General features: G+C 45.2%; 1 protein-coding gene across 5 annotated transcripts in view; it reads left to right on the top strand.

Moving 5' to 3' along the window:
- DAAM2 (dishevelled associated activator of morphogenesis 2) overlaps positions 1-12,216 on the top strand; it is a 201,415-nt gene extending 189,199 nt beyond the window's left edge. For all 5 annotated transcript variants that reach the window (XM_030269211.4, XM_072927612.1, XM_030269212.4 and 2 more), the window contains 2 exons: positions 4,579-4,749; positions 6,096-12,216. In XM_030269211.4, the coding sequence (XP_030125071.4) occupies positions 4,579-4,749; positions 6,096-6,311 (387 nt within the window). In that variant the 3' untranslated portion in view covers positions 6,312-12,216. The remainder of the gene's footprint in view (positions 1-4,578; positions 4,750-6,095) is intronic.
- Positions 12,217-14,033: the final 1,817 nt, after the last annotated feature.

The following is a 14,033-nucleotide window of genomic DNA, read 5'->3' as shown; positions in this document are numbered from 1 at the left end:
AGGAAAAGTGTCCATTTCCAGTCTTTCTGATGACAGTTCCTCTCAAGCAAGGTGTTTATCATGATGGAGAAAGGAGTTCAGAATCTGCACATACATTTAATGAGCTCAGCTCCTACAGTAACTGTTTAGAAGGACAGAAAGGCAGTGAAAGCTTGCTGAGTGAAAACCATTTATGAAAATAGTCATTAATGGCAGAATGCATGAAGCACAAAGAAATGCTGTAGTTCAAGTGCTAGTTACAGGCTGTGCACTTCAGTTGTGCATTCTGGGGACTGGTGTTGGGGGAAATGAATAAGGAATGTATCAGGACAGAGACTGAGAAAGTCAAGATGAGGTATTCTACATGAAACATCACCAGCCATTTAGTAAATAAATCACACAGCTTTGTACAGTACCTTAGAACTTCAGATGCTGCAGTGCAGGCTGGCATCTTACGTAGGAGAAATGTTTAAAGCACCTGTAACTCAATGTAACTGTTAAATTCCTGGGAGAATCCTTTAAGAGCATTTAGGCACAAGAAGAGCTGGGCCCAGCCCTGCCTGAAATTGGCAGTCCTCTTTCTATTAACTGATCTGAATTTGTCCCATAGAGAGAAAAGACATTTATTTGACCCACCTCAGTACTGAATTGGTGTCTTCATAAGAGCACACTCAGGAGTACTTCTCTGGGGAACACAGTTCATGTTCCGTGGCTACATGGTATAATTCAGTTGCATATTGGCTCTTCCCACAACACCAGACAGCACAGACAGCAGGAAATTTTCATCATGGCTGTTTTTCCTTCTCCTCATAGAGCCCCATTCCTGCCGCTTCCAGAGGTCTTCTGCCACTGTTTAACATTTCATTGGCAAGCACAGCAGAGTTTGTGTGTGCTGCTGTCCTGCTTTCCCTCTCCTTGCTAAAATGGCTTTTTAAAATAAACAACTGTCTAAACGATTTGCTTTGGCAAGAGGATAAATTCAGTGGAAAGTTTGGCAGAGGAAGCAGAACTGGCACTGAGCTCGTGGACCTGTTATATGATGGAGCTTGGGGGCCCTTATGGTGCAGAAATGAATTTTTTACTGAAAAAAAAGACACACCATTCTGTGTGACAGTGGAAAACCTGCTGAAACACGGTTTTCCATTTTCCTTTTGCCCCTGTCATCTGTCCCCAAATGACTTGAGGAATAAGCAAGTTTCAGCCCTTGTTCCACAATATTAGAGCACTTCACAAAATTCTGGGAAGCATTATTTATGCATGAGGACTTAGCTACAGATTTCACAACTGTGCACAAGAGCTGGTGTTGTTTGGCAGGGAATCTGCCCATGGAACAGTCAAGTGATCTGTGGACGGTGACACAAATCCCGTGACGGAGCAAAAGAGAGGGCTGGCATCCAGAGCACCTTGGTCCATGCCACTCTGCCTCTTGATGCCCTGAGTGAGGCAGGCAGTGGGATTTTAGCCACTGTGGGCAGGTAGAAGCCTGGGCTTTGTGACAGCATTGTGGAGGCTGTCTGCAGCAGCTCACTGCCCCTCATCCCAGCACTGGTGCTTTGGAAAAGCACATGTGGTCGCAGAACCAGAATTACAGAGAAGCAGAAGAAGTAATAAAGTCAGAGGGGTCTGCTGTAGTTTAAACAGTGAAAAGACAGCATGTGTCTCTTTACAATAGTGCATTACATTAGTGCAGTGCCCTACAGATGTGAACAGTGCTTTTTGCCATTTGCTATATCACATTAGTGGGGTGATGCTTTCTGTTCTGTAATGAATGGAGAACACAAGGCTTAGAAAGGAAGCATGAATTCCCAAGCCACATCATGGGCAGAGCTGGCAGCAGAAGCTGGATCTCCTGACTTGCCTTCCTCTGCTCAGTCAGCTTTTTTTCCGGAGAGGGGAAAGAAAGAAGGAGAATGTTTATTTCAGTGAACTCCAGATTTTTCCTTTTGTAGTTATTTTAGGTCATCCACCTCACAGATTTTTTTGCTTTTTGTCTCTCACTGCTTTACAGTAAGTGATTGTGACCTCCTAAGCCCTGTGTTACAGAGCACCAAAGACAGGCTGTTCTCAGCCTCCTTGCTGCTGTTTAGAGACCACAACACCGTAGACTCATGAGTGTGTCTGGAAGGCTCCCAGGCTGCTGAGTCTTTCCAGCACAGGAACACTGTTCCTCCCCGGAGTGGCAGTGGCAAAAGCCCCTCTTGCCAGTGTGACACGAACTAGCTGGTGCTAATAGCTGGGTGACAGGCCTCCTGCAGAACATTTGCAGACAACACCACCCTCTAAAGGAGACTTCCATGTATGTAGGATCCAAGAGCCCCAGGCAAGGAACCCCTGCCTTTTTCCACCTCCAGCTTCCTTGAATGACTAGGATACCCCTATGGACATTAATGGATTTAACCAGCTCATTTCTGTGTGCCTTCTCACTCATCTTTGCTGAGCACAGGAGGAACACGGGATGGAGGCAGTGCATCACAAGGTGGAACAGCTGTCTCCTGTGGACTGCCCCCACTCCAGGCTTTGCAGCAGTTGGACAAACCTTCCTTCTAGCTGGTAGCTCTAGTCACTGCTCTTAATTCATGCTTTAGTTTCAATTTTCACAGGAGTTAATGACAAATTAAATGGGAATAGATTCCAGGTAGCACACCCCCTGTGAGCAATGAGCTTCAGGTGCTCTGTGTGTTTAAGCAGTGGTGGCAATGCCTGTGCTGAAGTCTTTCTCTGGCACTTCCCTGCCTCCCTGGCTGATTGTTACACTGGAGCACACAAGAGAAGAAAATAGAGCATATGGAGACACTTTATCTCCTTCTGTGGTATTTACAGCCTGTATGCTCTCTGCCAAAGAGCTGGTGCTGGTTCAGTGTGGGTTACTGTAGACTGCACTTTCCTAATACTCAGAAAGCCTATGTGTATATTATATACAGATAAAATTACAGAGAGGGGTGGGGAGAGGGTGTAGGTGTGCATACTAGTGTGTATGTTTTCAGAGGCTTCAGAGAAAAGGAGTTAAACAGAGAAGTAATCTGTTGCTGTTTGTATGCAGTGTTTCCTTCAACTCCTGCCATGTTTGGTAGCTCAAAGCAATTTGCATTTCTTCCAACACTTTTTTTCCAAGATTCTTTGGGTTTCTTTGTTTGTTTCTGGCTGAGAACACAGCCTTTTTAAAGAAAGGAAAAAGAATCTATTGCTTCAAACTGCTTTGTGGGCCTGGCAGGGATAGCAGAGAAGGGGAGATGTTGAATCTCTCAGGCTGTGCCAGAAGGAAGTTGCTTTCTTTGGAGATTTCTTCCCCCTGCAGTTGACTGGGAGATATTGTTTATGCTTTACCTGGTACAGGGCCAGAGGGGTTTATAAGACCTGCTTCCAAACTCATTTTGTGCTGGGATCAGAGCCTGAACTGGTTTTACTGTCTTTTCCATTCTGCAAGAGCACTCACATAAGGAAAGGGAAACTGGGCTGTGTTAGTATGGGCTGAATACAAGCATCAGCGAGCTCCACGACAGTCATGGCCTGGTTTGGTAAATGATGGGGTTTGTAAGGATGCTCTGCTGCTCTGTGGTTGTGTGCTAAAGTGCAAGCAGGGAATTAATTCTAGGGAAGCTGTGCATGAGGGCACAAGTCCTGTCAGGAGTGTGTTCCTGGGGCTGCCTGCTGCAGCACAGAGGAGTGGGAGGGAGGGTGGCTGGGCAATGGATGTGCATCCTTACACAGCTCTTACTGTACATGATACTTGCTGTATATGTGCTTGCACTTGAGTGTGTTTTGGTGAGCAATGAAACATGCTTGGGAGGGTGAGAGTGCAAAGCAGAGACTACAACTACTGCAGGACTGATGTCCAAGAGCCAGGGGTTGCTGTGAATTTACCATAGCCCCATCAGGACTGCCCTGTGACTGAAGTCCTGCCAGTTGGCTGCCTCCATATGTGTCCTGCAGCCTCAACATTTGCCTTCTAAAATAAAAACCACTTGTGATGTATTCACTCTCTTTTAAGTCTGCCCGGGAGCCCTGGCTGCTTTCCTTGCCCCTCTCTCATGCCTTGTCTGTCTATAGTCTCCTTTCTCCTGGGCAACACCCTGACTCAGAGGGCTCCAGAGAGATGGGTGACATGGCAGAAGGTTTCTCAGGGGACACACTGTAGCTTTATTGTAAAAAACTTTTACCTACAGGCATTTTAAAAGTGGATTTGAAGGGAAGATGGAAGGAGAAAGTATAGACTAAAACTACTTGTTTCTCCAGCTAGCTCACTGTCTTCCATGCCCTGGCTGTCCTTCAGCTGCAGCCAAAATGTGGCCACTGTGTCATCCTCTGAAATTACTGCCCTCAGGGACTAAAGATCACTTTTTCTATCAGTGGGCAGTCAGTGTTCTCCAGCACTATCACTGCGTGCTACCCAAAGGATATCCAAGAGAGCAGACTCTCCAGGGATACAGGCACCTGCCTGAAGGAGAAGCACTTCTGGTGCTGGGGGTAGTTTCTACTCTTGCCACATGAATTCTCAGAGGGTATTGAATTACATGGTGTGGTCACTCATAAGCTATCTTTGCTTTCTTCACCAAACTGCCTACCTAATTATGGCTCTTGTGTTTTCTGCCCCCTTGACAGTATGCCAAGGCACTGAAGCATTTTGGAGAGACTGAGGGCAAGATGCAGCCAGATGAATTTTTTGGCATCTTCGACACTTTCTTACAGTCATTTGCAGAGGCCAAGCAAGATCTGGAGAATATGAGGAAGAAAAAGGAAGAGGAGGAGCGCAGGGCACGCATGGAGGCCATGGTGAGGATCTAAGCACGGGAAGATGTTTCTTTCCTTCACCTTTTTATGCCTTGAGAGAAATTCCACTGCTCACATCTTGTCACTGTTTTATGTTCTTCTCCCTGACACCTCCCTTTGGCATCATTCTGCTGTCACATACGACATTTTTCCTGCTGTCTGTCTTCTCAGCTCTCAAGGATGTACTGTTTGACTCCCAAATTGCCCTCTTTTGGATTCAGATACCAAATCTAGCCCAGGCATTTTTGCCCTGGAACTTTGCAGGATGGGGTTGCCACCACCCCATGCCAGACTATCCTGCTTTTGGGCAGCAAGCAAAGAAGCCAAATTCCCTTCAGTCCTGCCAAGCGGGTCAGCTTCCAGTCAGCTTCCATCATCATCTGCTGTGTGTGCCTGTCATCTGACAGTGTGCAGTGACACAACAAATGCCCTGGCACCTGCTGCAGCCCGCACCGGCACTATTTGTCTCTGGCCAGCCTCAATGCCTTGATTACTGGGGTTTTGTCTGGCTCTGACGTGGCAGGAGAGCTTTCTGTGGGTTTTGCTGCTGGGAGTCAGATGTGTGTGTCCCCAGGGGTTCGTGTGAACCAGCCTCCCCCTCCAAGCTCAGTCTGTGCTGCCTGAGAACTCGGCATTCCCTCGCCTCCTTCCCCCCTGCTGACGCCTTCGCCCTCACTGCTGTGGGGACTCACTGATTTAAATGTTTGCTGAGCCAAAAGGAGTGTTTTTTGCTTTTCAGAAGAGGAGAGAGGTAAAACACCGGGATGCCAGCAGCCTTACTGTTAGACACAGGGATAAAATGCCAGGACATAGGCTCAAGTGTCATCTCAGCCAGCCTGAAAAGTTCAGAGACCACTGTCAAAGCACTGTAGGATGGTTTCATAGGCCAAAATGCCATGAGGGAAGCCTTGTGGAAAGAGTTTTCCTGCAATATGAGGCTAGCATTTGCAGAGTGAGTGACCTGCTTCCTGCTAGCCACCATTCCTTGCCGGTTCCACTGATTCTGGAGCTGAGCAGTGGAGAGAGCTGAGCTGGCACTGTCCTGCTGTAAAATTAGTGCAAAATGGACAGATCCCATGTGTCCTCTTGCTGCAGGCTGATTGTGCTTGTGAGGCAGATGTGTGCTGCTACTCATTCCTCATTTCTCCTGCTTTCTTCTTGCCTGTGTAGAAGAGAAGCCCAGGCCTCTTGTTGCTCTTGGCAGAGGTGATGGCCTTGTGGATAAGCTCCAACTCTTTTTTTTTTTTCCCCTAATCTGTGCTGATGCATTTTAGCTACTTCTTGGCAGTGTACCTAGTGATCTGGCATCTCGGTTAGCTAATCCTAAAACCCTGTGTCCTTCTCCACAGCTAAAAGAACAGAGGGAGAAAGAGAGGCGACAAAAGAAAGCAAAAGCTGGAAGCATCTCTGAAGAGAGTGGGGAGTTTGATGACCTGGTGTCGGCATTAAGGTCGGGTGAAGTCTTTGACAAAGACTTATCCAAGCTCAAGAGGAACCGCAAGCGTTCGGGGAACCAAGGCTTGGAGACAAGCCGTGAGCGGGTAGTGACAAAGCTAAATTATTAATTGCAAGAGGAAGAGAAATAATCAACTAAAAGAAGGTGTTGAAAAAGTGCAAAACAAGGAAGATGAAAGTGTGTGATGGCACCTGGCTGACAGCTTTCTTTGGTCTGTAGCTAGAGACGTTACCTTTCCATGATCAGCTTTCCTCTCACCCCTCTTCTGTGCTCCTAATTTGAACCATTCTAAAAGTGCCTCTGTGGATCCAGCAGGGCCTGTGACTGGGCCATGCAGAGCTGGCAGATTTACTTCTGGGAGTTTGTTGTGTCATCAAAGGCCTTATGGTGATGACAGAAAGTACTTGGACCTTGCAGACAGCCTCACAGCTGGAACAAGACAATTTTCTGTGTGCCAAAGTAAAAACTAGTCATGATCTCCATCTTGCTGATAACAAGGAAAACTAATTTCAGACCAACTCTGTAAACAGCTATCACTTCTTCAGGATCTAGACTGGCCTTCAGGGGTTTGTTGGGATGTAGTTCTCAAGTTTCCAATTCCCTTCTAGAACTGAATTTTATAAGCCACTGATCAGCACCTGAAAAATGCATTTAAGCTCATGTCCTGTATAGTATTTTTGTGTGGCCTACACTGTCCAAAGCAAGTGAAGCTTAGAAAGAAGTCATCAGTTTCTGTAACAAAATGAAAATCAAGAATCAGGATCAACATACAATAATTTGCAAATGGCTTTTGGATTCTGCTTTGCTAGAAGGAGATTTCTGGAATTTCTTGGTGGTTGAGTCTCAAGGCTATGAAATGCATCTTCTTGGAAAGAAACTCTGGTTTTCCTTTAGAGAACTAAGCCACTGCCAGGTTGGGATTACAAGTAGATGACTGTAGAGTCTGTTGTCATTGCTGGAGGCTGGAAGAGAATCAGTGTAAAATTTCTTCTGTTTGTGCAAGATTGGAAATTGGGAGCTCCCTAGCATCATCCACAGGTCTCCAGTAGCAAACAGTGAACAGGTTCACTGCCTGCCAGAAGTGAGATTTCTTTCCCACTTCATGCTAGCTGTGATTGCTGTTGGCGTGAACTGGTCTTTCTGTCTAACAGCCTGACCTCCTCTGCCCACACCCCACTCCTGCTGAGGGGAACCACGTCACTCAGAAAGGTATGAATGGTGTCAAAGGAGAGCCTTGGAGCACGCTGACTCTTTCATTATGAAAAAATCACTTGGGATGAACCAAGGGGGAGCTCCATAATTGAAACTGAGAGTTTTTCAAGGTGGACGCGGAATTGTGTAAGCCAAACAGGCTTTGGAGTTGAGTTAATTAAGAAGAAACAAATAAATTTGTAGTTAAGTTACATGAATTAAATATATAAGCAGAAATGCAAAGAACCCAAGAAGAGGCTTGAATTCTGTGTGTCTTCATGGTTCTAGGAAAAGGGATTGGATTGTGTAGGCTGTCATGGCCTTTTTTTTTTTTACCTTTTTTTTTTTTTCAAACTTGTCTTCTTTTTTTATTGTCTTCCCTGGAGAAGGAAAAGAGAAAAAGAAATAATGGTGATGGATTCTTCCTCCTAGACAGGAAGAAAAGAGCGAATATTTGAGAAGAGGGGCCCACCATCTACAAATTGCTGCATTAGACAATAGCACAAAATGTCCAGGAATCCCAGGGAAGTTTAATCATTTGGTTTGATTTTTCTCTGAATGTCACTTAACCTCAGGCTCTGCACCTAGTCAGCAGAACAGAACTTCCTCTGCAATGCACGCTGCCTGATCAGTATTACACACTACAATATTGGAGAAGCAAACTGTGGTGGTTTTCTGAACACTTTGAGAGTTAAATAATTATGTAAACTATTAAAAGCAAAAAAGAGAATTGAGAGAAGAGAAGCAAAAAAAGTCAGAATTGTTAAACTCTGATGTTCATTGTTTACTGGATTTTGAGTCTCCCACCCCAGAATTTCCCTATTTAGGACATTCCAGACTGCCGCGCCTCTGTATAATACTCATCGTAAAGAGCTGGTATCTTACAAGAGCTGGGTGCATTCTCCTCCCTTACTATCCCACTCCCCTTCTGGGATTAGCTATTAACAGCAATGCCTATTGCAGTGGACACAAGCACCTTGTAGAAGAAAGACTATTTCATAAAGGTTTTTGAAAGTTTAAGAAAAAAAAAAATCTCACTTTTTTAAGCATTTTTATTTTAAATTACAAATGGATTTTTAGAAATGTCTCTTGTAAATTATATTAACAAGCTCCTTGCTGCTCCCTGAAGTAGACTTGCTATATATCCCAGCCCTTTTGTTTGTCTTGTTTTAAAGCATGCCATGTAACCTATGCCATGTAAGCCATATGAGAGGTGGTAATATGTGCCAAATTGGTATACAGTTGAGTTTAGAATTGAATAATCCCTGAATTCCAAAGATTATGCTTTTAGGCATTAGAACATTGTAGGGTTTTTTCCCTCCCTCTTTGTTCTCCCTGGGTTTAGGACTCACCCAGAACTTCATGTGTAGTGCCAAGGTCAGTCCTAGTGCAAGATGTTGTGCAAGTACAGCTGCCTGCTTGCTCCCCAGGTACTTGGATAAGGCAGCCTGTCCCTGTGGCAGCTGCCAGAGAAGAAACACCTCAGGGCAAACCCTTTGAATATAAATACAGCATTCCCCCTGCCCCCGTATTTGTCAAACCAGGTTTGTGCTGTGCTTTCTGAAACTGAAGTCACTTTGCCAGGCCACAAATGTAGCAAAAGCAGAGAGAGTGATAAATCCTCTGTCCCTTTGTGTACACAGTTCAGCCCTGATTTAAAGAGGTCCTGCATGATGGTACGCAACAACACTCCAGCCACACGGGCACTCAAAGAAAGCTGCTATAGTTTTGCCACCTCTTTAACTCATACATTAATAATGAGAGATTGTCCAACTCTTGTAAATCAGCTGTGGGATCCTTAAGGGGACAGACAGAAAGCTCAGAGTCATGCTTTGATTCAATGCAGCTCGACTTTCTCAGCACTCCAGTGCCCCAGGCTCCCCGTTTTGGGGATGCCAAATCAGCGATGGTGGCCAAAAGCTTCATTCAGTGTGCTGGACAGTCCCCTGGGCTCTTGACTGCGTGGTGAAAGTTCATAAAGAAGGTTTTGGAAAAGCTCAGTTTCACACTGAGGCAAGCAGTGTTTTCATACAAGTGATGACAAGCAGAGAGGCCCATTAAATTATCTGCTGTATGAGATGAGGTTACCCACGCAGAAGATAAGGAAAAATTTGCTCTGCTGTAGGGCCTGGCATCAGATTCTTGCTGAAGCCAAGTTTGTCTGTGTTTCTCATCTCCTGAGTACTGTGAGTGCATTTAATACTCTCTTCTTCAGCAGTTCTAGTTGAGTTGCCAGGTGCTGAAGGAGAAAGGAAAATCTTATTCCAGAGTAGGTTTAGGAAGAAGTCTGAGGTCTGACATCACTGGAAAAGCTGGAGAAGAGCTAGGGTCTGCTGTTGGCCTTGCACCTGTGCATAGAAGCAGCACTTTAAGAGAAGTCACTCTGTGGTTGGAAATAAGTGGAGAAGGAGGAGATGTGAGAAAGAAGGGCATAATTGAGAGCTTATTCTGCTTCCTGCAGAAATATAGTAATTGCTGACTTTATGATGAAGTTCCTCACACCTGGAAGAGGTACTTTCTAACTCTCCAGAATTTGTCCCTAGAGATCTAGTGCTCACTCACCTCTGTGTCTCTGCACTGTTGCTGCATAGGTTGCATGAGGATGAGCCCAGAAAAGACTGAAGAAGACTCCCTGCCCCTTCCACTTGCTTGGAACTGAGTCACGCTTCTCAGTTTGTTGTGTCTCTAGAAATGCTACAAGGTAAAGTGACTTCAAGGAGCAAGACCCTTCCATGCTCTGTAGCACAGCCATTGTCCAGGCACCAGTTCCCTACAAGAGCAGAAGTAGAACTCGTGTTCAGGGCTGAGAGACTTCCTCACTAGGGAAAAAACCTGGATGTCCTTCTGAAGCATTTCTGTAATGTGTTCACAATGTCTGAGGAAGGGAAAGGAATTGCAAAGGATCCTGGTGGGAGACCGTGGGGCAGGTGTTTCCATAATGATCAGCCCCACTGGCTAAATCTTTCCTTTTCTTTAGGAAAGATCACACTTTGAGCTGGGTTGCATGGGAGAAGCTTGTGTCAGGAGTTTCCTTGAGGGGAAATGAGATCCGTTGTACAGTAGATGATGTACATGATATATGCAGTTTTGTTTCTAGGTTGGTTGTTTGGGGTTTTGTTTGTCTGTTTGTTTGGGGGTTAAATGATTAACAAAAAAAAAAGTTCTAGGAATCTCTAAGGGGAACCTGTAAATCTGACACCTCTATTTATTTTGCCTTATTTTAGTTTGCTATGTTTGTATGTATGTATACACTGCATTACAGCAAAGACTATTGAGACCGTGCCAGGGCATTACACCAGCTGGAGAGCACCAGCTGAGCCAGGCCAGAGAATGCAGGTGAGCAGTCTTGGTGTGGGAAGGGAGGGAGGAAAAAAAACCTTTTGCCTTTTGTCATAATTACTCTGCCCCCGGTGATTCTGGTTCTTGGAAAACTCTCATTTTAATGCTTGTGGTGATCTGATGGAGGCTGGTTATTTTAGACCACTTTCTACAAAAGATGTTTGTTTTTTATCATGGTGAGAAGATTGAGAAGAGTTAAGGTGCATGGTTGCATGCCTAAACTTCACCCTTCCATAGCCATAATTCCAGAGAAGCTTGGCTAGATGGCCAAAAGTGGTTCATGTCCTGTAACTTCTCAGCAGATTTAACACACTAATGAGAAAAACTGGGACAGTTCTCCTTCCTCAGAGCTAATATTCCTCTCTATCTTTATGGCCAAAGAAACATTTCATCTACTTTACCTCTCTCCTCCTCCAGCCCACCTCCCCAGATTACCTCAGGTAAATAAAATCTTTCTACTGGTTGGTTTGTAACCCATGGAGTCCTGGCAATCAGAAGGTGTTTGGCCATGGCTCCTTGGCTCCCGTGCTTGACACAGGAGATTTCTGATTGCCTGCCATGCAAAGAGGTGGGCTCCCTTGCCACCCTAGTTTCTCTTATAAAGGTAGAAGGGGCCAACCTGGATAATACAATTTTTGGCCAACTGAAAATATTGTGAGAATTTATATATATATTTACATCATGCATAAAATAGCTATCCACTAATCAAACTAGTAGTTCTGATGACCAGTATTCTCTGAAGCTGGCCATATTTGCTCGCTGTGCCTGCTGAGAAGGATGCCAGTCTAGTGTGGTGTTTTGGCAGCTGATTTCATTAAAGGGTCTGGATGGTTCCAGACTGGAGTTTTCTGTTATGGGTAGTAATGTAGAATTGATCTACAGTAATTAGTTTATGTTGCTCTGGTTTTACATCAGCATAATTAAAAGTAGGATCTGAACTAAAACTCTCCTTTAGACAGTTTTGTCTATTTACAAGATGTTCTACCACAGCTCATGTAGGGCTTGGCCCTTTCAACCCCCCTCCCTCGGAGCTCTGAGCCAAGTGATCTAGAAAAGCCTCTCTGATAAGCCATTTTCCCCCTTCCTGTTTGCCTTCAAACAGGCTCTCCAAAGCTCTGTGCAGCTTTTAGAATTGTGAGGGAATGTTCGGTACCTGAGCCGCTCTGTGCTCAACACCTCCCTTCCAAGTCATCCCCACCTGCAGCCATTCTGTTCCCTGCAAGCCTGCTCAGCTTCAAACCCACAGGTCACTTTTGGGAGGTGGCCCTGCCTGCCAAGCTAGAAAGTGCAGTGCTGCTTACTGAAGTGGGAGGTTGTGTGCTGCTGTAATGCCTTGGCCTATCCTCATTTCTTAGTCAGTTTAAGACTATAGGTGAATTAAATGTACAAATCCTGTAGTGTCCTTTTTATCTGTATCTTTTTATAAGAATATACTGTAATACTAAAAAAACAAAAGCAAAAAAATTAAAGATATATTGCCCCCACTGTGTCTCCTTACATTTCTTTTTAGTTTCATTTTCTGTGTGTTTTGCTGCAAAGTCCAATAGGCCAGTCGGGGTCTGGATTGAATTTTTTGTTAAGCTCTGGGTTTTTGGTCAAGAGTGTGCAGCTCTTTAGGTGACACTGTCACTGCAGAGCTGGTGAGGAATTGCACAGGTTGTTCTGGGGGAATGAGCGACACCATGGAGCACAAGGACATTTTCCCCGTGCCATGCAATGGTGAAGAGCTGATTACAGAGCCAGCAGGTTACCATATCCAAGGGCCCCTTCAAAACCTCTCACTCCTTCCTCTTTCACAACTACACGTGGTACACAGGAGTTCACTGAAAGAAAAAGAAGAAAGTAAGATGGTCCTGATATCCAGGAGTTCATAATCCATGGCTGGACATGATTATTCCAAACGAGGAAGGGAGTGCAGGGCAGCAGCACTGACCCGGAGCTCACTTACATAACTGAGCAACATCCCAACAGCAAGAGCACCGCTCAGAGCAGGAGTGGGCAGGAGAACATTGCTGCCAAGGAAGGAGTTAAATAAGGCCAGCTGAAAAGAAAGCAGAAGGCCAACATCAGGAGTGAAGACTGCAGAAAAGCAGGGTGGGGAGTCTGGAGAGAAGTTAGACACAGAACAACCTGGTGAGCAAGATGCACACAAGGGTTAGGGCTAATTTGTGGCTGAATTGAAGGCTGTGCTGAAGAATTCCTTGGAGCTCAGGGGCAGAAGGTTGTCCTCATCATAGAGGCAATGTGTACAACTTTTCATTCATACCCAGATCTCCCCATTTTTGTTAATGGAAAGAGCATGCTGACAAAATTATCCTTAAGCCACAACATTTAACTCTTTATCTTCAACCCATTAAAGGGCAAAGCTTTAACCTTGAGCTCCTGAGATCATGCCTAGCTTCCAGTGGGAGCCTTGCTGGCTATGTAGCACATTCCTGCAGCATTGAAGTCCCTAGGGATCCCAGATAAAGACCCAGCTGTTGGCTCTGGCTCTCAGGTGGGAAAAACTGTGGAAATGAACAAAAGTAATCAGGGTATAATTGCTTGCACAGGCTGAGGATCAGCAGGCAGCAAATGGGAGTCTGAGTGCTTTGTAGGAATGTTCTTGGCTTTTAGTTGTTAGAAAGGCTTTCAGTTTCTCTGTTTTGATCTATTTGGTTCGTGCTTTGATAAAATTCTGACTTTTGGGTTCTTGCCATACAGATGGAAGGGCAGAAGCAAAGGGATGCTTCTGAAATGCCTGCATTGTGTAACTGGCAGAGGCAGGATGAAAATGTAGGGACCTTCTGATTCTTTACCCTGGCAGCTGGGGTTTGGTAGAGGAAGTCAAACCATTGCTTTTCCTCTTACTAGAGGTGAAACCTAGTGGCATTTAAATTATTTGCATTGAACATGGCAGACATCCTGCCTGGATTGTAAGAAGACTTTTCTTTAATGTTTTCTTTGGGGCTGGAGCACACAGTGAGGAGCTGGTGTTCTGCCCTGCAGCATGGGTCCATCACAGAAGCCTGCTTCCATCTTCCTGGCTGACACCTTTCCCATGACTGTGGACTTTCCTGTCCTTGTCACCACTGCACAAAGCAAGGTAAGTGCCTCTTGGCTTTTTCTGTGCAAATCTAGGGCTGGGGTTTAGCTGCCCAGAACGACTGGGAGTGAAGAGGAGTGTAAGGGGAGCTTTCTGCTCTTGTTGGGAAGGGTTGAGTCTATCATTTATCAGTTTTCTCTTTCTTTAAGCTTTGGCTTTTGCTTAAACAAAGGTGACTTTTATCTCTGCCATAGTGGACGTGGAGCTTTCTAGGAG

This window comes from Taeniopygia guttata, chromosome 3 (genome assembly GCF_048771995.1).
Source record: "Taeniopygia guttata chromosome 3, bTaeGut7.mat, whole genome shotgun sequence".
NCBI lineage: Eukaryota > Metazoa > Chordata > Aves > Passeriformes > Estrildidae > Taeniopygia > Taeniopygia guttata.
This window is presented reverse-complemented; position numbering and strand designations above follow the sequence as displayed.